This window comes from Tachypleus tridentatus, chromosome 7 (genome assembly GCF_004210375.1).
Source record: "Tachypleus tridentatus isolate NWPU-2018 chromosome 7, ASM421037v1, whole genome shotgun sequence".
Taxonomy (NCBI): Eukaryota; Metazoa; Arthropoda; class Merostomata; order Xiphosura; family Limulidae; genus Tachypleus; species Tachypleus tridentatus.
The window spans coordinates 76,900,599-76,925,872 of record NC_134831.1 but is presented as its reverse complement, the minus strand read 5'-3'; the positions used below and the strand labels follow the sequence as shown (position 1 = coordinate 76,925,872).

General features: G+C 29.7%; 2 protein-coding genes across 10 annotated transcripts in view; one reads left to right on the top strand and one right to left on the bottom strand.

Annotated features, from left to right (window-relative positions):
* The window catches only part of nop5 (nop5 ribonucleoprotein), a 37,295-nt gene extending 30,549 nt beyond the window's left edge, over positions 1 to 6,746 (top strand). Inside the window, exons 14-17 of one of the 2 annotated variants that reach the window (XM_076512576.1) lie at positions 796 to 879; positions 1,174 to 1,245; positions 3,029 to 3,129; positions 6,688 to 6,746. In XM_076512576.1, the coding sequence (XP_076368691.1) occupies positions 796 to 879; positions 1,174 to 1,245; positions 3,029 to 3,087 (215 nt within the window). In that variant the 3' untranslated portion in view covers positions 3,088 to 3,129; positions 6,688 to 6,746. Of the gene's footprint in view, positions 1 to 795; positions 880 to 1,173; positions 1,246 to 3,028; positions 3,130 to 4,268 lie in introns of both variants that reach the window. The other variant, XM_076512579.1, reaches the window with a different exon arrangement.
* A 1,061-nt stretch (positions 6,747 to 7,807) lies between these two features.
* Positions 7,808 to 25,274, bottom strand: part of LOC143256015 (electroneutral sodium bicarbonate exchanger 1-like) — a 173,206-nt gene continuing 155,739 nt past the window's right edge. For all 8 annotated transcript variants that reach the window (XM_076512570.1, XM_076512574.1, XM_076512569.1 and 5 more), the window contains 5 exons: positions 24,752 to 24,928; positions 24,422 to 24,559; positions 23,828 to 23,845; positions 21,334 to 21,581; positions 7,808 to 15,258 (listed from right to left, as the gene is read on the bottom strand). In XM_076512570.1, coding sequence (XP_076368685.1) covers positions 15,042 to 15,258; positions 21,334 to 21,581; positions 23,828 to 23,845; positions 24,422 to 24,559; positions 24,752 to 24,928 — 798 coding nt within the window. In that variant the 3' untranslated portion in view covers positions 7,808 to 15,041. The remainder of the gene's footprint in view (positions 15,259 to 21,333; positions 21,582 to 23,827; positions 23,846 to 24,421; positions 24,560 to 24,751; positions 24,929 to 25,274) is intronic.

The window sequence follows — 25,274 nt, the reverse complement described above, 5'->3', positions numbered from 1 at the left end:
TTAAAGATAAACAAATGCAATATCATTGTCATACTTTTCATAATATATAGGCTGGGAAGTTAAAGGATAATTTTTTCATATACTAATTTTTTCCAGGAGCAAAAGAAGTTAATATTGATGTAATTGCAACTTCATCATTGATTATATACAATATTGGTATATAAAAATTGAGATTATTTTCTCTCCTATTTCAACATGTTCTGAATATCATAGTTAAGTAACCTTGCTATGTTAATTGTCATTCTGAAAAAAAAATAAAAATAAACCACTTTAGTTGCAGGGTCTCTTTCAGAGACACAGATTCTACAGCAAAACATTTTGTCAAGCTTTAAGTTATGTTTCAAAACTTTGTGATTATATATTCAGTATATTCAAGTAACTTTACCTAAAAACTGCTTAATTATGGTTATATGTACTTATATTAGAGAGTATAATGGACATCCTTTATGTACTACTGGATGACAGCCTTACACTGATAACACTGTAAAAGTTTTTCAGTTGTTCACTGTTATTTAAAGTCATCCCCATCAGTGAGTGCATTGAAAACTATTTATAATAAAACTTCTGTGCTACGACAGTGGTTTACTTCATTTGACATTTTAATTTTGACAAACACTTTGGTGTACATTGTTTAGTTTTGAGCAATCTTAGACGGGGTGTAAAAGGACGTACTGTTGTTCTTTGTGAGAGGTATCTGTTTAATGTCCCACCATGGTGTGACAAGCTTGGGTTACGTTGATTTACCTGATTGAACAGCTGGTTTAAAATGTTACTTTTGCCTTGAATTTTTTAAAGCTTCAGAGAGAAAGAAGAAGAAGAAAAAAAAGAGAGAAAAAACAGAAGTGGGTCCAGATGTGAGTCAAGAAACAGAAGAAGTTGGTAAGTTCTATGTTGGCTGTTTCCGAGTTGTATCTCATGTCAAGGATAATTATGCATATTAAGATTGGTTTTCCTTACTTGTTTCTTTTGTCACACTGTAAAAGAACAAAGCTCAGTGATTAATTTTAAGAGTATTGAATGAGAAATGGTACAAGTTAATATTGTTAGGTGTTGGTCTAAACATTGAAGACTGTTTTGTTCTTCAAATATAATGCTGGTTTTTAATGAAACTCAATTTACACTTTAGAATGAAAAGTTACTGTACATATATGTATTCTTGGATGGAAATTTTAGATCAACCAAAGAAGAAGGAAAAGATTAAACCAGAAGTGGAAGAACATGAGGATGTTAAACAAGAAGTTGGGGGTAAGGACATTATTATTTTATAAATTAGTGATGGTAGGTTTAATTCTTGTTTCATTAGTTTTTTGTAACAGGATCCTTCATTTCAAACTTCATAATTTTCTTAATACTTTTTATTTCCTTTTTATGTATGTTACACCTGATATACATTGATATTTAACAGAATCTGTTGGGTTGAATAGGGTTTAAAAGATATTTAAGTTTGTGTATGATATATTGTATCACTTATTTAAGAATATTGAAATAACACCTCAAAACCAGTCAAATAAACTGGAAAAACGTGTGTCGATAGTCCGAGCCACGTGGGGAATACCACCATTGACACGATCAAGTAGGTAGTAGATGATTTATTGTAGATGTTGTTGATTTATGTTTTAGCATATAAGTCGTGCATGTATGCGTAATATATTGTAACCAACACTTTAAATGATCAAATTATTTCTCGGGAATTCAGTAGGATATTTTTTGGTGTGTAAATTTTATGGAATCTTTGTTGATCTCTACTATTAAGTACTACCATAATTAATAATATATCCATTTTTTATGTTTGTATTAAGAAAAGTTTTGTTAAACGTAAAGGTTGTCTTTCTGTTAGTATTTGTTTCTTGATGTTGGAGAAACATTTGTGCAACTGTTTCTTCATGTGTCTTAGAATGTTGTTGTTTTCTTTTGTATACCTACACACAGTCACTTTAACTTCTACAAAATAAGAGATCTGACAATGCAGTATGCAGAATTTGGTAGAAGGACAGGTATAGTAATTTCACGTGAAATAAGATATAAAAGTAAAATATAAAATATTAACAGTAACTGATCATAGATAGATACAACTATTGAGTTAATAATAATAAGAAGAAATAAATGGAACTGTATTTACATGGAGAAATTAGTTGAAACAATAAATAAAATATAGTTAGAATAAAATATCCATGATCAGAGGGTACAGAAATATTACTGAACAAGGATGTGACTTCTGTTACAAGCTAATATTGCTGAACAAGGATGTGACTTCTGTCACAAGCTTGCTTCTCTCCAAAAAGTGAAATAAACTCTTCAGAAGTTGGAGAATATCTGATACAAGACTGCATGCACATTAGCTGACTAATCAGAGAAAAGGCACCAGAATGCAGAAATGTCTCTTTCATGTGACAGCTGCATAGTACTACTCAGTCTACATATGGTTTATGTTTGAAGAAAAGTTCGGGAGTAAATGTACTTCATGACAAACTGGTTTTGTTAATATATTAGGAGAAATTTTAAAGTAGTGTTACTTAACTGAGGCTGGGTGGCCTATTTTTAGATAATTTGGTTACTTTAAGGACCCATGAGTGAAAGCAAAGGAGAATGTGTTATAATATTAACCACATTACAGTCATTGTTAGTGAAGCCTTTTGCCAAACATCAAGGCTTACTGGGTCAATTGGGATATAACAGATGTAACTGTTTAAGCATTAATATACATATATATTTTATTTTATGTTTTTAAAAAAATCCTTTTATTTTTTGGATAGAGTCAATCTTGTGGAAGGACATTTTGTTCAGTGATATTTCTATATCTACTGATCTCTAATATTTTAATATAAAAGTAATTACAATCCAACTGTAGTTATTGTCAATTTTTATTCGTAGCAAATAACATAGCATTATTTGTTTTATTTTTGTTTTGATGCTGATTATTTGTGGTTATTGTTATGTTTAATTAACTTTACTATCATTCATAAGAATTAGTTAACTTGCCAGCTAGTTCTATATAAATTAACTCAGGTTTTTTTTTTTAACATATCAGAAGGTAGTTCTGTTGTGGAAAAGAAGAAGAAGAAAAAGAATAAAAAAGAGAAAGAATGATTTGAATACATCGAAGAAAATGTTTTTTTGTTTATTATTCAGGTAATGATAAGTTTTAGCATATCGAATATAGATGTGAAAACATTTTCTGTTACAAACCTAAATATCCATAATTGATAAATTGTGGGATTACTTTCAGAAAAGTATGTGGAAGTACAGTAAGTATACGTGACCATTGATGCAGGTGGTTTTTATGTCTTTCTTTTAATACTTATTAATTTTTTTAATAATGTTTCAGCCAGTTAACGAATTCCCTGGTAAGTTTCAATTTGTGATTAGATTTGATGTTGTAATATTCTCTTCCTTCATACCATGCTAATAGAAAATTTTAAAGAACTAAAAGAACATATTTTGTATGTTTGTGATGATTAATATGTATTGACAGGTACAGCTCTTAAGGTTTAACTTGGGAGAAAATAAAAATCTTCCTTGCATAATTTCTTAACATTTCACACAAGTATTGTTTTATGATTATGAAACACAAATGAAGTCTTAAGTTAGGATAATCAGAAACCCTTATTTTTGTGACTTATGATACTAATTGATTAAACAGAACAAACATGAAGTAATTGTAAGTAATAATAACAGTAGTCATAATAGCAATATATCATATAAGTATTGTTGGAATAATCAACAACACTAATTTTGATTAGTTGTTTTTATGAAATTAATTGTAATTTTGATTGACTATTTGATGCAACACTAATCAGTGCAGTCAAAGCTGATGGGTAATCAAGTTAGCTGCTCAGCTTTTTGTTTTGATGAACTTGAGATTTAGAGATTCTCATCTTGTAGTTTTATATATAATGGGTTTTTTACTTACATGTTTTTATTATCTTTATTTCTCCCCTGTAAATGGTTAATTTTTGTTACATAGGGTTCTTATTATTGATTCTTTAAAATTGGGTTCAAAGTGTGTGGCTCATTCACTTTGATCTTGTGATCATGGAACTTTACATACTATTATTCTTTATGTAATTTTTGAACTGGTGGGCTACATATTATTTGGTACATGTATTGGGTTGAGGAATAATTCGTGAGCGTTTTTTCAAGTTACAAAAATATATTCATAAATGAAACGCTTTCACAAAATATTTCATGTCATTTGGTAGATAATTTTTTGCTCTAATAGATGGTGTGTTTGATTTTCATATGTCTTTAATTTTTGCTTTCATTTTCAGCTCATTAAATGGAATGTCAAGTGGACAAAATCGAGCATTTTCGACACCATCTGCTTTTTGCATTTAATTTCTTGCAATTTCGTTTAAAACAATGCATACTATATACCTAGGTATTACATGAAATAAAGTATCACAATAAATGTTTTGGGTGTAATGTGTTCATGCATTGAAGTATTGTATAGTCTTGCATGTAATGCTTGAATGAAATTATTTAAAAATGCTCACGAATTATTCCTCAACCTAATACAACATTTATTGTCAAAACATTTTAGTAAGTATTCTGAACCTGGTTTTATAGGATCAGATTCTACTAAAGATTTGTCTGTGAATATGCAAAGCTTTTACTGAGTCAGACTTAATGAAAGGTGATTTTCATGATAAACATAGCCCACAGCCTTTAATATTTAACATCTATTTCTTTTACAGTGTGTTTTAGACCCTGTCTAATAATGTGATACAGTGGTTACCATAGAGAGGTAACATTGTAAATAATCAGTCAAGCTACAATCACATGACACAGTTAGCTTGAGATGAAATTCTTTTATTTATGTTTCGTTATCTAATATAATACGTTTTCTCATTTTTACTTTTCGATAACTTTTGTTAAAACATGTATCTAACAAGTAATTTAAGGCTGATTTGTCTTAGTAAATAGACCTAATTGAATTCAGGATTATACATTAACAAGACTACTTTTATGCTTTAAGTATGTTAGTTCTTCACAAAACAATTTTTCTTTTAAATACACATTTTAAAACAGAAACATACATCACACACTGAAACAGAATGAAGAAGACTACTCCAAAATAACAGGCTTTCTATACAAGCTATAAACATGTTAAAATATTGTTTGATGCTGAACACTATAAGGACAAGTAATGAAACTTATATGTTTCCATGCTTCTCACTCTACTGAGGTATAAATAATTCAACAGCAGATGTAAGGAGAATTACTGACATTTTTTTGAAAGACAAAAATAGATACAAAACATGGTTTGACTCTCTTATTTATACCTCAGTAAAGTTTCTATCATGGCTTAGAAGTATCTATAATATAAGAAAGTGGCAGGAAAAGAACAATATATAGGGGTAGAAACAAAAGTTAAAATGAGTAACTTGAAGTATTGCATGACACTGTGAAGATTGAGAACTTACATAAATATTTCCTTTTGAAGTTGAGAAACTAAAACTTCAATAATTTGAATTATAATTAAGTATGTTTTGGTTCTAAGCTTATTAATATACATAAGTAAAGTTTAATTAAATTCTGAATGTGAATGTAAAAAGGCACTTTCAACCACCCAATTCCATAGGGCCAAGGGACATCTAATTTAAAAAACAAAACAAAAAAGCACTTATAGACTACTTGCAGGTACAAGCTTGTCATTATTATGTGTAAAAATCATGCCTGCCACTAATCTACAAATGTTTGAAAACAAAATGATAATGATTCATTAGTTGTAATGTGTCTTAAACATTTTTGTCAATCAATGTGCATTTTATTTTTTTATTTGTGAGAAAATTTCTCAATATTTTTGAAATTTGTAGTGGTTTCATTTTATAAAAAGTGTATTTTTGAGTATGGTTGCAGCAGCTGCTGTTTCTTGTATAATTATAATTTATTTATTCAACCAGTATTGGTTATAGTAGTGATACAAATAAATATTACAGAATGGTTTATTGGATGAAGTAACTTCTTAACTTAATACAGTTCAAGAGACAGCACTGCTGGTTAAAGATTATTCACCGATATAACAAAAACGGTTCAGTCAGGTCAGAAAATGTTAGATATATATGACAAGAAATGAAAAATATTAAAGATGAATTTTGATTGGATAAGGTTGTAAAGCTTGGCCTAATTTATTTGTTAAGATGCAAACAATAGCTGATAGAGTGAGTGTTAATTCACAAGACTGTTAACCCTTTCAGCACAGCCTCAATCCCATTGTGTAGCTTGTTACTTAACTATAACTGCAGTATTTCAGTTGTTTAAAATAATTGAAGACAGTAATTGGAAATCTTGATGTTGACAAGCTACTTATTGTTATTACAGAAATTTGATTATGATTTTGAATAATTTATTACTTCAAACATAAATAAATTGAAACACAATGTTTGGTCAATCATTTTTGTGACATTGGTTTATGTAACTGATGCTTATAAGTAATTAAATTTCCCAGTTCTACTTTCAAATAGTTTTAGTTTTATAAAACTAAATTTTATCTTTGTTTGAAGTTGAAAAACCAGATACACAATTTCATTGTGCTTATATTAACCTGAGTGCTGGTGTAAGAGTTTTTTTCTTTTCTTCAGGTAAGTAAAAATTTGGAATGTCATCTAGAACCTGTACTAATTGTTTTAGTTAAGTTTGGAATGATTCACTTGCATAAATGTAATGGTTCTTTCTTCTTTTTTTCAGATTTTGTACAGTTGTAAGATTCCACAGCATTTCATAAAAAAATAAATGTTTTTTTTTAAGATTTGTGTTTTCATGTTCATGTTTTCTTCATTAACTTTGTGTTCCATCAAAAACTTCATGCCTGTTTTCAAGTCTTGTTAATCCTATTTTTGTCACCAAAATGCTGAGAAAAAACAAAACGGTTATCTTTGTGGTCAGGGTTTTATTAATATATTAAAGTGAAGCTTATTTTCCTGATTAGTAATTTTAATAAGTTAAAGTAAATTTATTACTTGTAGTTTTTTCTAAGCTTGTAAAATGTTAGGGATATCAATGATTCGGTTTGTTAAAACCTTGGGTGTTCTTTTAACTAAAAGTGTTTTTAATGGATTAAGTTTGTATGAAAATGTTAAAAAAAGATTGTCTTATTTGCTGGAGCAACCTGCTATCAGAAGGTAAAAAAATAATCATATGAAGAAAACTGTTTTCACAATGTTTGCATCAAAATAAGGGTGATTTTTAAAAATACAAGTTAAAAGTACAAGAGTAATAATAAAATAAAAATTAAAATACTCAAAGGACAGGTGTATAAAAGATGTTCCAGGACACTTCTCTCTTATGTTTAGCAACAACTGCAGATGCATTCACACCATGATGATGCAACGCTTCATAAACTTTAAGTATCTTTGAAAATATTTTAGTTTGTGTTGCATCTTGCACGTACTGCAGGGTTTAACTACCCTGAAGGAATTATCTTAATTATACACATATGTGTTGCCCCAAGAAACTTTCTAAGAATAACCTTTAATACCATTTCAGCTGCAAATAATACGGATAAAGTGTTTGAACCTTCATGATTAGAATCTTATCATTGCAAAGATCTAATTGAATGCAACTCAGGAATAGAAATGAGTGACTGTGTAGGGCATTAAAAAAAAGTATTTCAGCTAAAATTATCACTTTCACTTAGGCTTACTATAACATGTAGCAGCTGCTACAATGTAATTATTGTTTCCTCAAGGAAATTGGCTATGGTAACAGGTTATCTAATTATGGTGTTTATTTTAAATTGAGGTTAAACAGAAAGTTAATTTGTTTCTTTTAAGTACGTTTTAAGCTTTTAAAGTAATTTGCAGATGAGTAACCGTACCCACACAACTTTATTGCACCAGGCATTACATTAAAGGCTGGGTTTTAAAACATCCCAGGCTACTAATTACATACATAGTACTCAGTAAATGAGTAGCTACTTATTACAGTTAAAACACAAATGACATAAACTGAATCGTTGTGAACTTTATATTACACAACAACCTCCTCTACCTGCTAACATAATCTCCACATTTAAGTGGTAAGAAAAATGTACACATGCATATTTTCTGAGGATTCTGGTAATTTGTGCAGTATTGCTATAGATAAAACTATTACAAGTAAAATAGTTTAAAAATGTAAAACCAAACTGTAGCAAGAAATATATGTTTGTATAATCTTGAATATCACTTGTTTTATTATTCCTACAAACTATAAATAATATTTTAACACTTCCTACTTTGTGTAACTTTTAAACCTAATCTGCTATACATCCATTGTTTCTATATACTGGAAGCATATTTAAACTAAACTGTATCTTAGTTAATTATCTCAACAATTACTACTTACCACTAGATAAAAAAAGATTCCTATAAGTACAGTATAATTCTTGACTAATATCAAAATTTGTAAACACCTGGATTAAATATGTTCAAGTACATCTTGCTAGAAACGTCTTGTAGATTAACATAAAAATATCTTGATGGTCTTGGTGAGAATGTCAGTTCATTTAAAATTATTAAAAAGGGTTAGCTGTAATGTTTAAGTAAATAGTTGTCTTGTACTTAATAAAACTAAAAAAGAATCAAAGTAAGCATTGTGGTACTTTAAACCAATGATGCCATGGTAGCTTTACGACTTAATCTTGATTTACTGTTTTCTGTTATGAGCCAACTTTTTGACAGTTTTCACTTCAAACTAATAATAGTACAATGGTTTCAAATGATAATGATGTAAAAGTTAGCACTGTTAACAACATCTTAGCAAATAACATAAACCTAAATGTATTATGATATTTACTAAGGCTAATGTTGAGTTTAGAAGTAATTTATTAATAATTATCCTTTAGTACAGAAAGATTTAGTAATGTTATTTTTTGCAATGAAGTTGTGCTAGCGTACATTTAGTTGCAATCTAATTGAAAGTATTTCTTCTGTTTTATATCTTCAAACAATGTAGATGTTTTAAATTTAAAAAATAAACATACACTGATTTAGAAATGGTTTAAAAAATAAAAATAGAAGTTTTTATCATTTTTATATAATGTTTTGAAATCTGACAATCTGTAGTATTTTATCAATCTCTTGAAATGTTTTGCTACATGAAATACATATATACTTATACACACAGAATATACATTTTTGAAGGAAAGAAAGCTACAAAAACTTAGGTATACAATGGGTACTTTTAACTTCACATCAGTGATTCAAATAGTTATTTTTTTCACTATAGTTTCTACAACATTGTTCTCTTCTAAGCAGCATTTAACCATTTAAACTTCTGAGGTTTTTTGTTTCTGTGTGAACTTTCAAAACATGACAACCTCATTAGTGAACAGACATAAATTACAAGTTTTAATGCTTATGTCAAACACTGAGAGAACTGGCACAATAGCCTATTGACTACTCTACTACAATTCCCCCAACAATCTTTTCAGGTACAAATATTAATCACTATGCAACACTGACAAAGAAGCCTATTTTGTGAATTTTACAAATTCAAAGGATTATACTAAATAACCAACTAATAGTGGTTGACTCGTACAAATGAGAAGTTGGCTTATCTTTTGTAAAAAAAACATTATTTACACATAAATTCTAGTGGAGGTAAAAGACTGTTTAACATGACCAATTAAAAGAATAATGAATCATAAAATTGTATTTTGTTTTTCCTAGTGGTTTTGGGGATAACTGTTGTCAAATAAAACATGTTACATGTCCTTATAGCAAAGCCATCATTCTTCCAGTAAAGATGTAACTTGAAAATTTAGACAGTATCACTTATCTTTGTGTACTTAATGGATAAATACATGATATTGAATTCCCCACTCTTGTTTACTAAAATTTGGAAGTCCAAAATATAAAATATCATTCAAAAGATACAAAAAAATTCATTTTAAGGAAATACAATGAAAACAATGAAGGCCATTATACAACATCTTTATGTCAGAGATAATCAAAATAGACCAAACAATTTTTAAAGGTGTGATTCCTAAAATTTTGCCTCAAACAATATGCTAAATTAAAGCTTAGAAAGCACTTTTTTTTTTCTCAAGTCAATTCAGTCCAAAACAATTTTTAATACTGTATTTATATATGTTGCATTGTTCAGTATGAACATAAAGAATTCAGAACTGGGGAAGTATATAACATGCACCAATTGAATAACAATATTAAATTTAGTGTTGGTTTTGAATCAAGTCTCTCTCTCTCTCAATATGGAGAATATTAGTTTCACATACTAGTGAACATAATATATAATAAATACAGTATTTTGTAAAAACAATTTGTGATTAATATCTAGTTATATTTACACCGTTAAATTTTCTGCTAAAAACGTTTGCCAATTGGTGTGTTTAGTAAGAAAAATTGTGAGGAAACTTAGTGCTTAGTTGTTATAATTTCAACTGAACAGATGTTTCAGGAGATTGGATATAACTTCTATTATCAAGGTTAGAGCACTGTTGTAATTACATTTCCATTATAAAGAGGCATTCTCTACTTCTTCAATATGTCATAATTACCTGTGACTGGGTTTTGAAATGTAAGTTGTAGTACAATGAAGTTATTTAGGAACTGAAGATATTTCAGTTTTACTAATGGGGATGAAAGATTTGGAAGACCTACCTTGATGAAAAAAATAAATGACACTTTATAAATGTAGTTAGCTATATGCTGTTTACAGAACTTTCCTTCATTCTTAGCCATAAATGAAGCTATTCCTGTTGTAATATTAACTGAACTTGACTTGAGATGTTAGAGGTCCCCACAATCTTAGTTTGTGAGTTTGCATTAGTTAAACCTCTTTTTGATATATTTTATAAACACGTTAACTTTATTTATATGATAAAGATAATGAAAAATGCATTTAGTTATAACATATGATTTCATTTGAAATAATTAAAACAGTCATCCATGTTTGATATAATGAAACATTTACTAATTATGTTTTTTTTTTTTTTTTATGAGAGGTTCATTTAGAATTGAATTGTTAGTTCTTAGTAGGCATTCATTAACATTAGCCACATACAGAGCCATACACCTCTCCAAACTTAACCACCCATACCTGACCATAAACTTGTTCTTAAAATATTTTCTACTAGTATTGTCTTAGTCAATGTTATGGGAAGAACCAAGAACCATGGTGAAAGTAAGGTAGTCTGACTTAACTGATGCTTTTCAGAGAACATACAATTTAATATAAATCGCATCTAAACCACTACTATGTTTGTCACAGCCTGGCAGGCCCGATGATTTGTAGTATTGGTGATAAGGCCTCATCAGTACTGGATGTAGTGTGGTTGATGTTCTTTACTTTAAATTATTGGGGATGTAGCCTTAAAACTGAAGAAGGATTATAAGCTGCAAACAAAACTAGTGAATCATCAGAAGACTGCAAATAACTTCAGAACTGCAGTTGTAACTGGCTGTTTAGACAAGAGGATTATTGTAATAACATTTCAAGTACACTTTGTAGACTACATAAGGAAAAATTATCTAAGTTGTTATTCACATTGTTTGTTACCCTTTGTACTAAGCAGCATGGATTGCTAAGTAAAATATAGTACAAATACATATCGTAAATACAACAGGCTTGCTAATGGAGTGAAAACTGAGACACAGAAGGTCTAATGACCTGCATTTTTGAAGAAATGCACTTGTGATTCAACTATTAATAAATGGTATGGGATTTTCCTTATGAATACTGATTTTTAAGTAATTAAAAATACAGTGGTTCTATAGTACCATGGAACACAAGGAATATTCAGTAGTAACTAGGAATATCTTGCTACTTCCAGAACCCATTACAATAACATAGTAGATGTATATAGTTTTTATTTTCTTGCTTGCTAAACTTATAAGCAATATTTCCAAATCATCCTAACTCTCACTTTCAAGCAGGTTTTACCTCTCCTTAGTTCTTTACTGATAAACATATCTAGATTTAATTAGTAAAGGGTGAAAATTTTCTGAATATTTAATGAAGTAGCATATTACTAATTAAGTAACTGAAACCACAGTTTAATTATATTCATCCCAAAGTAACTGATAAATACTATTACCTAGTTTAGTTGTAAATCATTTTATAACTGTACATGAAAAAAACAAGCAAATAAGGAAAAGACAAGTAAAATGGGTAGTGTTAAACAGATCTGAACAGAAGTATAATAATTACCAAATTTAATTTTTATTGTTTTTCCGAAAGACTAATTTATAGTAACTGTTCCAAGTTGATGAAATTATGAAACTTTATTTTGCCACCAGTAAGTGTAAAATTTAAATTTACCTATAATTGAAGACTTAATTTTACTTGATTTTATTAAAGTCTTGGGATCAATTAATTTTTAAACTAACTGTTAGAAATGAAAAGTAGAGTACACCACTACTGATTAAAGATGAAACTTTGGCACCTTCTACTGAATAAAGGGAATAATAGTCTATCCCAATGGTATTATAATGTATTCTACTATGAGTGAAGTTGAGAAACTGTCAAAGAAAATGGAGATAGTAAGTAATTTATAGCAACACCTTTTTTTCAAGGGAGAATGCTACAGTAAATCCTAATATTAAAGTGGGAGGACCTACTCTTCCTGTTTTAAGAACGTGTATTTACAGAAGGTGGTTAGGTTACAGAATCCATCAACTAGAAATGGAATGGTATCTACTTCTGTTAATAATAGGGTAACTGTGGAAATTCCCATTGACAAGTAATGGAACTATGGTACATTTACAGCCAAGAAAGGGTGCAGTTCAAAACCTCCTGGGTAAAAGATACTTTTTTTTCTTTTTTTTTTTTTGACACTAAGGAATTATAGAATTTACTGACATGGCATGGACTAATGGTACATTTTACTGCTAAAGATTTTAAGTCCAGAACCTCATCAGGACAGATATCCAACAGGAGTATTGAGGAGTGAGTGCTCTAAAGAAAATACTCCATTAGATCAAGAGATGAAATTACAGTATTAAAAAATTGTGAATTACTTTCTAATAAAGTAGGAATGAACTGGTAATATCTGAAACAGTGAAACTTACACATACAACAGAAGACAGTGTAAGATCTCTACTTATTAACAAGGTCATTTACTGTTTCATCTAGGTGGATGGGTGTTATACTGCACTATGTGTTTTTAGATGGGTGAGTACTCTAACCTTGAATGATATGGTTAATGTACTATCTGCTTTTAGATGGGTGGATGCTATTCCTTTGATTCATAAAATTATTACACTATCTATTTTTATGTGGATGAGCACTGTGCACTTTATATAGCTACTGCAGTACCTGTTCTTTATTGAGTGAATATCGTTCTTTTGGCTGATACAGTTTACAGTACTATACATATAGTGTGAAAAGGATATGTACCTCAGGCTTAGTATAAGATTAATGGAAAGATGTAAATGGATGAGTTGTTTACTTCTCATTGATAAAATTATTGTATTTTATGTTCCTCAGTATACAAACTGCTCTATCCATAACACATGTGATTCCAGTTTATAATGGAATGACGTTTCTGTTTCAAAACAAAACAAAAACAAGTTATCTTAACCTCTTCAGACTTGGAAAGCATGAAATCAGGTTACAAGTTCAAAATGTATCAGAGGGGTTAATTTTTCTTAGGATTTTGTTCACTTCACCTGAATCACACTGTCTGAATTAGTATTACAATTGTACAACTAAGCAAGTAATTAGGTTATATAATATAACCTAGATGTAACCACATAAGTCAGTCATGATCATTATACATATAGACTTAGTAACAACTGAAAATGAATATCACTAATTTCTTAAGTTACAACAATAAATCATTTATTTGGGCCTTATTTCTACTACATCTACTTTCAATTTTACTGACATGATTACTAAAACAGACAAGTTTTGCTAAACCAATTACATAAGTTTTCTCAAGGCAAATAAAATGATCTTAATGAAACAAATTATTTTCATATTTAAATTATTCCCTTATTGTTGATGTATAAATAAACATAAAAATTATTATTTGCACAAAGGCATGTTAAAAAGTTGTAGAACATAGAATATAATAACCATCTGACAAAAAGCAATATTTCAAATTTCCTTTGTATTTTCTATACCCTAAAATCCCACAAAAACTAGTTTTTGTTACCTTCAAAAGAAATAAGTAAATGTAAATTTAGACCAGTCTGATACCCAAGAAAACGAGTATCACTTACCAGTCACATTCTAGCCATACGTATATTCTTATAAGCTCAAACTAAATCAGATATTTCACCTACTTATCACAAACTTTTAGACTAGTCAGAAATCTAGATGTGTACTTTTTTTCTGATAGTGTACAGCCTCATCTTACTACAAATCTGACAAATTAGTTTAAAGGTATATGTTTACATGTGCATGTATGATTGATGGTTCTTCACATAAATGAAAACTGTTGTTACGTTTTGGTATACAAACTACTCTGACAGAAAATCTAATGAAAACTTGAAGATTCTGACAACTCGGACTTAAACCACAAATATGTTAGAATAGTCAATCTAGGTAAGACTGAACCATGAAAGTTGTGAAGAAAATTTACCTTCCATTTACTGATAGTGTTGACAAAACCTATCAATACCATCACCAACCCATACCAAAAACATATATGTAAACATTGTATTTAGTAGATAAAGATGACATTTGTGAACCAATATTTGTCCCATATAGGAAGCACAACAGTGTAAACACAGTTGGTATCTTTGGTTAAAGAACCATTTATTTTTCTGTATTCTTTTTTTTTCAACTAGTTAGTCCATTATAATGTCATACTTTTCATGTGATCCCAGCCAGCCACAGAGGCCCTAAGATGCATCCACTGATCTAGTTCCCTTGACATTATTGACCTGCCAGTGGAAATGATTTTCTTTGGTAATTCCTGAGACTGTGGAAGTCACAACCAAATGTTGAGCTATGTCTGTCAAAGAACAAAAGTGAATGAAACATAAGAAGGATTTGAGCGATGTTGGTAAGGAGCCAAGCTTGGCTAAAGACTCGAACACTTATACACCCTATGACCAATTTGACCTACTAATTAGAACTAAAGGTCACTATAGTCAAACCCGAGTCTCACTGTGGTTAACCTGTTCTCTTGAAGCTGTGTCGTCTGGTGAAGTTTCTTTTGATGGACTATTGGAAGGTACAGGGGTAGGTTCTTGAATTTTGATTGTTATACCACAGTCATCCTCTTCTTCATCTTCAGCCATGGTTGAAAGCCGTTTTTTTTCCTCATCATTTATTGCATCATTTTTATTGCCTCGCTTCTTCTTCAAACTATTTAAAATAAAGTTTTGTCTATCACATGATCAAAACTTGCAATTCAATTAAAATATGGTGACTTTTGTTACACTGTTTCTCTACAAATCCACAACTACCTGACAAGGAATTATATTCTATTATTAATCTAATTTTTCAAGAAAAAGTGCAAACTTCATTTTGAAGGACATAATATATCTACACACTGAAAATTATCAATAGAAATTGTTAAAATCTTTTACAATTTCACATAATATTTTATAAAAATGGTGAAATATGACTTTTGATTCAGAAGAAATATAGAAGAAATTTTTATCACTTAAAGATTTTGTAATTATTGGGTAACAAATCCATATTTTAAAACTAGAACTTTACTTGTAATTTAAATTTTAAATGTTATGTAGAACATTTATTTAAAGAATGACTCAATTCACAAAGATTATGTGAAACATTTTTTGGACAACAATGGAGTTTGGATGATATTTGATTACTGAGTATGGCCTATGTTTGGATACTCAGTTTAGTTTGTTTTGTTTTGAATTTTGAGCATAGCTACACGAGGGCTATCTGTGCTAGCAATCCCTAATTTAGCAGTGTAAGACTAGAGGGAAGGCAGTTAGTCATCATCACCCATCAAAAACTCTTGGGCTACTCTTTTACCAACAAATAGTGGGATTGACCATCACATTATAATGTCCCCATGGTTGAAAGGGCAAGCATGTTTGGTACAATGGGGATTCAAACCTGCAACCCTCGGATTACGAGTTGAGTGCCTTAACCACCGGGCCCTACTCTGTTTGATAAAAAGAGTAAAACGTACATAATGTTCCACCTGTGTGTGCATTTTGGAGAAGACTGCTACTCACTATTTATGTTAATCTTGACCTCATGATTAACAACAACAACCTTATAGTTGACACATCTTTACAGTATTCAGTGTAATAGTTTTTTTGCTTGTTTTAATTGCATAAGTGAACAGAAGCATGAAACACAGGCTATTTCACATGCACATTATACAAGAGGCATTCATATGAAGAAGGGATAAAAAGCAAAACTGTATATTTTGAATTTGCTGCCACTAGTTTTTTTTTTAATAATGTGATGGGTAAAGTTATGAATAAATCACAAAACAACATGCATAAAAGAAGGAAGAAATATGTGAAGTTATCCCATTTGCTGGATGAAAGTTTTACAACATTAATAATGAAATTTGCTGTGAGTGAATGATTGGAAAAGAAGTGAGTCCCGTTTCACCATGATTATACGTCTTCAATCTGTTCATGCAGTTTAGTATTATAACTCTTCAGGTCTTGCCACATCACCCAGATTTTGCACAAAGTTGCTTTTACTCATCTGGTCCTATGGCACATGTGGCAAACATTTTCAAACAAAAATGTCCAAGATGTGGTGCATGAGAATCTACTCAACCAAAATAAGTTTAGTCTGCTGTTGGTTTAAGTGATGAGAAATACAAGAAGATTCTGAGGAAATGACAGAAACTTAACTTACATTCATCATTATACTTTTAAGTAATTTATTCCTTTCATTTAAATGCCCCTTGTGTTTACTTGAATGTGTGTGGGTATGGGAATTCAATCTCATAATAAAAAAAAAACAAACATTAAACTTCATATAATACTATCAAAACAGAACAAATTCCAGTAATCATTACCATATAAAACTTGTAAGGTGCAAAGTATATATCATCACACCACAAATCACGAATTAGGTACACACAGTAATGTCTTGAAAAGCTGTCACACAATCAAGAATTAGGTACACACAGTAATGCCTCGAGAAGTTTTCCCATAATCAAGAATTAGGTACACACAGTAATGTCTCGAGAAGCTGTCACACAATCAAGAATTAGGTACACATAGTAATGTCTCAAGAAACTTTCTCATAATCAAGAATGAGGTACACACAGTAATGTCTCAAGAAACTTTCCCATAATCAAGAATTAGGTACACACAGTAATGTCTCAAGAAACTTTCCCACAATCAAGAATTAGGTACACACAGTAATGTCTCAAGAAACTTTCATACAATCAAGAATTAGGTACACACAGTAATGTCTCGAGAAGCTTTCATACAATCAAGAATTAGGTACACACAGTAATGTCTCGAGAAGCTTTCACACAATCAAGAATTAGGTACACACAGTAATGTCTCGAGAAGCTTTCACACAATCAAGAATTAGGTAAACAGTTAGAAATGACTCAAGAGACTAGGCTACATACACAATAATTATATTTTTATATAAACTAGTGTGAGACACACAAACAAACAGAAATCTCTCACCAACACTGTGTACAATGAAACAGAAATGATATTCATTACTGCACTACCATGTTAAACATTGAATACAAATAAATCTGAAAGTGAGTGTCAAAGAAACTTGTTTGTCATTAACCACAAAGTTACATGATAGCTATCTGTGCTGTGCCTACCATAGTTATAGAAGCCTGATTTTTAATGGTATATGCCATCAGACTTGCTTCTGATACACCAGAGGCCTCAAGCAAATGACAATAATAGTACTATATTTCAGTAGCATTTAAAATTAAAAGTCATGATCTTATCAACATATTAAAAATATAAAAATTAAATATCTGGATATATATATATGTGTGTGTATGTTATGTGCACATATTTACATTTACAAATAGTTCAATCTTTGGACAGTGGTCATCGTTGAGGTAGGTAAAGTCAGATAAAAGTATCACAGTAACCCTGAAGGCAAAACCTTATTTCCTGGTAAGGAACAATTTAATGAGTAAAGAAAAACAACAGCCTGTGAAACCAATAAGACAAATATTCTTATCCCAATATCATGTTCAGAACATTACTAAAAATAAAATGTTTTCATATCTTAAAGAATGCCCATCATAAAACTTCTACACATTCAGAGGTCATCTCTCATGACGAAGAAAGGCCTTCAATATTGAAAAATAAAAATAATACTGGTAGATCATTTTTTAGACCTTTGTATTAATGTTTGGCTGGACAAAGTTTTTGACATCATGGTGATGAATGTGTAGTTCAACATCTAGAATATTCTTTAAAGTTTAGAAAATAATTTGATCAATATATAGAAACTTGAGTAATACTAAAGTACTTGTGAACTGATTACTGAGTTAATTAATTTAAGACAAAATGTATGGTGCATGCAAGGAAATAACCAAGTTAGTTATGTTTTTTTGCATTTAGTGTCCACTGTGAATTTAGATCAATCAATTAACAGTAAAAGCTAACTTGTAGAACTTGAAGGAGATGAAATAAAACACTTGACTTTACATTATATATTATTGAGTAATATAAAATAATTCACCTCATAATATAAACTTTTACAATACCATAAATGTGTGTCTGTAAAATTATGGAAGCATGAAATTGAAACAGCTTCTTATTATATGTATATATTTTTTTTTCTTGTTAATGTACACTAAGAGTACAAAAATATTCAAGATTCATGATGTTAATCGTACAAAAAGTGATGCTCACAATATAAACTGTTTTATATTGTGTTTTTTTTACAAACTATCAATCAAATTTTCTACTGCTTATTTTATTGATTGTGGTACATCTTCAGTTTTTGTGTGTAAAATTTTGCTATGTTATCTATTTTATACTGGTATAAAATGATGAATTCATTATGACTTTAAGCCTCACAATGACCACTGTCTACAGGGTAAATGATAACATGATGCAATTACCTTACAGTTTTATAAAAATTTTAGTAGTTATATATTTTAACTATAAAACATCAAGTTCTGAACTAACTAGCACAAACTTCTAAAAACATCAAACATGGTAGATGGTGTCCTACCTGACTGGCCATGTATGAGTGGTAGAGTACACAGAATAGAGAAGGATGAAGGGAAAAAGAACAGGAAGGAAGTGAGCAATTATGAAAACACTGGTTGTTTCAAAAGAAGGAAGTAAACATTTTAAAGGATGAAAAGGATGTAAAATTCACATTAACAAAAACTTAAGATAGATTTGAATTTTAGTACAGGAAGGTAGCTGTAAATAAATTTAGCTAAAATGGATGTAAAGTTTATAACACTGTTAACAGTTTCTTTCAATGCCTAAGACATGGCCTTCTGTAGCAAAGGCAAAAGAATAGAAAAAAATGCATGCAGTATGACATAATTTATATTAAAAGTGCTATAGAGGATTGCTCAAATAAAGCTAGCATCAAACTACTAATATCATAGAAAGTTTGTATAGATATAACAAACATTCCAATAGTGTTTATGCTATGAAATCATGCAGGTTTCAAGATATGAAGTTTATAACAGTTCTCACAAAAAAAACGTTTAAATCTTAAAGCTGTGGGAAAATACCTGGACAATAAGATAGACAATAAACTAACGTAACTCCTTTAATATATACACTCACACACGTTTTAAGGAATTATTAAACTTTTAGATAACTTGTAACGCTTTAGAACATTGAATGCATGTTTAGAGTTATATTAGAATAGTGTCTTAACTGTATTTATTATGAACATCGATTCTAAAGAAATACCAACATCTTGGTTAAGTGTTTTAGCTGTGATGAACATATATGTTTGAAGGGTACCAATTTGTTTGAAAAGTGTTGTAACTGTGGTGAACATGTGTGTTTGAAGGGTACCAATTTGTTTGAAAAGTGTTGTAACTATGGTGAACATGTGTGTTTGAAGGGTACCAATTTGTTTGAAAAGTGTTGTAACTATGGTGAACATGTGTGTTTGAAGGGTACCAATTTGTTTGAAAAGTGTTGTAACTATGGTGAACATGTGTGTTTGAAGGGTACCAATTAGTTTAATAAATCTTGTTGCTAATATTGAATCCTCAAGTCCAGTGATCTGCTAGACAAAATTCAGTGACATATATGAAAGCTATCAGTAACTCTGAATAACTTAAGTATCTTAAAGTTTTATCTGAATATATTGTGTCATTTGTTGTGGTTAAGTTAAAAACAAAAGCTCAAAAACTAATGAAATGTTAGGAATATAATCTCACAATCCCCCTAATAACCCCTCATCTAAGGATATCATTGATGTGCCTGTTGTGATACTTTTATTTCACATTTGTTTATACCACAACTTCTTGTCATTTTGAGTCATCACTTGATTAACCACGATTTGTAGATATTATAATACTATCGTACCATCCTCAGAGAGTGGAAGTGTGCAGTAAATATATAAATGACAAAAGCAGGAGCCAGTGGTCCAAGATTTCCATGAAGAACTTGATTGTTTTAGTGGTCTTTGTTTTTTATTTATCTTCTTCATTTTATGGTTTTATTTTTTATAAGTTTTTCATAACTGAATTGATTTATCTATTTCTACAGAGTTATGTTCATGTTGTTTTCACTTATTTTAGCATATTTTTTCTTTCCCTTCCATTGCCTAGCTATTAAATCTCCAAATTTCAAATATAGAGATGACCAATTAATTAATTAACTATGAGCATCTATGACACTCACTAGTGTCACAAAAATAACCAACTAATGAAGGTTGGTATTCCATATTATTAATGTTTTTGACCAATTATTGAAATATTGGCATAACAATTTCTCATTATTATTTTTCATTAATTGAAGGTTCTTCAGCTTAGTGACACAATTCACAAAAATAATTACTTATCAAAATTACTATTTTTTTATTTTCCCAACTATCCAAGTCTCGTAAGAATAACTTATCAGTTGAATGCAATCAAACTATGAGCCCAAAAATTAATCGAATAACAAACTTCACTAATCTCTATGAATTAAATAACTGATTATTTTTTTGATATTATAAGTGCTGAATTAAATCTGATGGTGAAAAATATTTAAATAGTTCTACAAATAACTTGTCTAGAGTTATATTTTTGTTAACTGGCTACAAATGTATGCTAAGTCTCAAACATAGGCCATTCTGTTGTTTATGAACATATTGCACACTTGTGTCTTTTATAAATAAAATTCATACTATTAAGAAAGTATATAATTTCTTATTTTGTCTTTATGCGATAACCCAAATCATAAAACCTGAATATTCTGACTGATAAACTAGAAGTTACATTAAACCATCAAAAAATGAAGTAAATTGATATAATACCTGCTTGGGATCTTTAAGGATGGGGGGCTGTTTTTATGCTGTATTTTGGGGGTGCTATGCTCCTTCTGCTGTAAGCTCTGCCACAACCCTGTTTTGTTCAACTGCTCCGAGATGTTAATATTAGATTGATCTGAATTCAGTTGTTCATTTTCTTCTTTGAATTTAGTAACAGGAATCTTGAGTACATTTCCATTTGCCAGAGGGATAGCTACATTTCCTGCACTGGCATTGGGCAGCATTCTTCCTTCCTACCAAATTAATTTTATGGCTAACTTTAAAACTGGAAACAAGTTAGTTGGTAAACTTAAGGTGAAAACATATTCTTTTCATTTAGTCTAAGCTCAAAAACCTTTAGCCTAATTGTTATATAAAAAAGTAAATTTTATATTAAAATTATAGTATACATAATATTACTTAGAAGTTATTTCAGGAGAACATTTTAAGTTTATCAAATTAAAAATGTGGTACTGAATAACAAATTAGACAAATTAGTTGGTACTAAAAGGCCAAAATTTCATAAAAAAGTATTATTGATTAAACAAGTTGACATATTTAAGAGATAAAAATACACATTGTTCTTTATTGAGTAAACAATTGAAGACTTTATGCTAATAAACTAACTTGTGTATTGAAGAGGTGCAAAACACTAAATGTATTAAGGAAACTTACCTCTGTATAAACTACCAAGTGTATGGTGTGAACATCACAGTGAGATATGCAAGTTCCTATCTCACTTTTAGGTCTTATTTAATTTAGGATATTATCAATTAACAGAGAAGTAAAAAGTCAGTTTATATAACATAATTGTATTATAGGCTTAACTACTATACAAAGTATTATCATGCCATCACTCCCACGTACGTGCAGAAATGGATTTTTACAAGTCATTGTTCCAAATTCATGTTCATTTATCATTTTTATACATCAGCTAACCTACTTATTTTTAGTATATATGCAGTGATTAATTCTACATACCATTCTTAACTGTTTTGTTCCATCCCATGTAAATATTTAGCTTAACATACCATCCATCCAAATTTAGTGTACATATTAACCCTTATACTGCAGCTGGGATGTATATTTCCCAGAGCACTGGAAACCCAATCTAACAAGTCACTCATTCTTAATATCACTATTAATGTATGTTCAATTGTCAGCTTTATTACCATACCATCCTACATCTTCAAACCTCTCCCAATCAGTGATGTCGAGAAAACCCAGTTGTAGATAAAAATATACATGTAAAAATGGCTGGTATGGGTTTGCTCCTCTACGTAAAAAATTTTCTCAACCCAAACCAGCCGTTTTTACATATATAAACCTCTCCCAATGTTTATTCAGTAACCAACGTTATTAACTCACTTAAAGCACCTCTGCCACTGTATATCCAATAACCAGATTTAGTATCATTACTGATGTATATCCAGTTGTCATTACCACACTATACCAACACTTAAAATGTGTCAGTGTAAATCCAGTAATCTTTTAACTAATACTTTAAACAGGCATTAATTCTTAGCATTTACCTTTAATTTCAGTATAAGTGAATAAAACAAAAGTATTTTATTATTAAATATGTGAAGTGTGCAAGAGGGAACCAACAGAACTGAAGCAAAGAAACATGCTATATTTTTTAATACACACAAGTTAGAAGAGACTATAAAAGACTGTAACTTATTTAGGGTACCTAGTAAATGTTAGTTGCACAAAAGATAACTTGTTAAAAGTTACATTTGAAATATTAGTGGCAAGTTCACAAACACTGGAAAATGTGAATGAATAAAGAAATTGTGTTGGTAGAAACAGTGATTTAGAAACATTCTAAATATCTTTGTATATAATGCAACAAAGGAAAAATATACTCTCCTGTACCATGTGAGACAATGTTAAAAATTATTAATGAATAGAAGACAAAAAAAGGGCTTTCAGTACATGTGTAATGAATATGAAAAAATTTTCATGCGAAACTTTAATTTTTAATATCAAAACACTGATGTAAAATTATGAAAGACTGTGTGATGTTAGGTTTTCATATAAGAGTCTATTATGTTCTTTTCTGTATAAAATAAGACTGTAAAACAATACATGCAATATTCTGTAATGGGTAATGCAAGTTATGTTTTGAAAGATGAATATGAAAGATTGTATATTTAACAAAAACTTTTTTAAAAAGAAACATGTTTCATTATGTTGTATTAAAAGTATAAAAACTTGCAAAAGAAAAATGCAACATTCTGATGGATAACAAAAACTTTCAAATAAATGTATCAAAAGAGCATGTGATATTGTTATGAAGTCCTTTCAACAATAACATGCAATGCTTTATGTTGTACATTTAAACAAATGATTAAGCAATTATAACTAAACGGACAGATAATAGAAGTTAAATATTAAAGCAGCAGTAGATATTAAAATTAATGATGCTGATGTGTTGGGTAAGAACAATCTTTGTAAGCTGTCAGCTTGTGTGGTCAGTCCAGCAAACCAGTCCTACCTTCTCTGTGCTTGTATCCTGAAGAACAAATACAGTGGGGAAATAAGTTGGCAAGCTGTACTATGAATGGACAGCCTATGTGTTTTCTATGTAAAAATAACTTATTTAGCCAAGAAATTATTATAAAGGTACTTTGATATACATTTTATGAAGTTTTTTATTTGATAATATGAAAACAAATATAGGCATACAAAGTAAAGAACTTCAAAAAACAGATTTTATTAAAATATTGATTTTTGTAAAATTAACTCAAAATACACACAAATATATATGAATTCTAGCTTGTATATATGTACAGAACAAAAACTATAAGCTTTCCTTTTTCTCAAGGATACAGAGTTCTCTTCACCAACACAATTAATCAATAAAGTTTTAAATGTCTATTTAATGTTGAAAATATGAATTTTGGAAACTCAAAATGTTCAACAGCATTTTTTTATAATTACTTTAGTAATTTAGTAAGTACAGAAACTACTTAATAACTGGATTTAGGAAATTAACCTCATAATATTTTAGTATATAATCTAAAGATAGAATAACTCATGAAATTAAACACCACTTTTCAAATTATATGTTAACAGATGAACAACTCACCTGTTCCTCTTCCAATTTTCTCATTTCTTCTTCTAGTTTTTTCTTAGCTGACTCTGGTATTACATCATCAAGGATCTTTAATTCACGTTGAGTGAAGACAAAGTCCAACAACTTTCTGATACCAATCATCACTACCAGCTGATCAGGAGAGAAAAAAATAATTAATGCTAATGATATACAAACTAATACATTTCAACAATGAAAAACTGAAGTCCCTAAATGCTGTCATCCTAACAATGACAACCAAGAAGGTAGTTTGATATCAACTTTAAGTTAAAGTAGTATCTCCAAAATTAATTAAGTTTTGAAAATAAAGCACGCTGAGCTTACCATGAGAGGAAAAGCAATGGAAGTAGGTTTGTATGACTTGATTACCCACAAAGTTACCAGACAAGCTAACTGGACAACAGTAAACAAGTGAACTCGCAGGGTTTCTACAGATCGAAGAAACATCAAGTCTGGTTGGTACTTTTGTGGCATGAAAAGGATCAGAATACGGTCAAACAACTGTAAAAAAAAAATTACATGATTAAGGTTTCTGTACATTATAAGTACATGCACACAATTCACCTTTAACTTTTTTAATATTTCTACTTTTATCAAAACCTAACTCTCCTTAAAATATTCTTATTATAAAGATGCATTTAAATTATGAATGCCATACAAAAAGTTTAAACACTGTTATTACATTATATAACTTTTAGAAATCTTATTATAAAGTTTAAGTAGAAGATTAAATTAATAATAATCTCCAGTAAATTTTCCTAAAATCATTAACATTAAGATATTAAGGCTTAATAAATATGGTACAAATTGAACCCTAACCTCACTTGGAAAGTTAGGAGTAGATTAA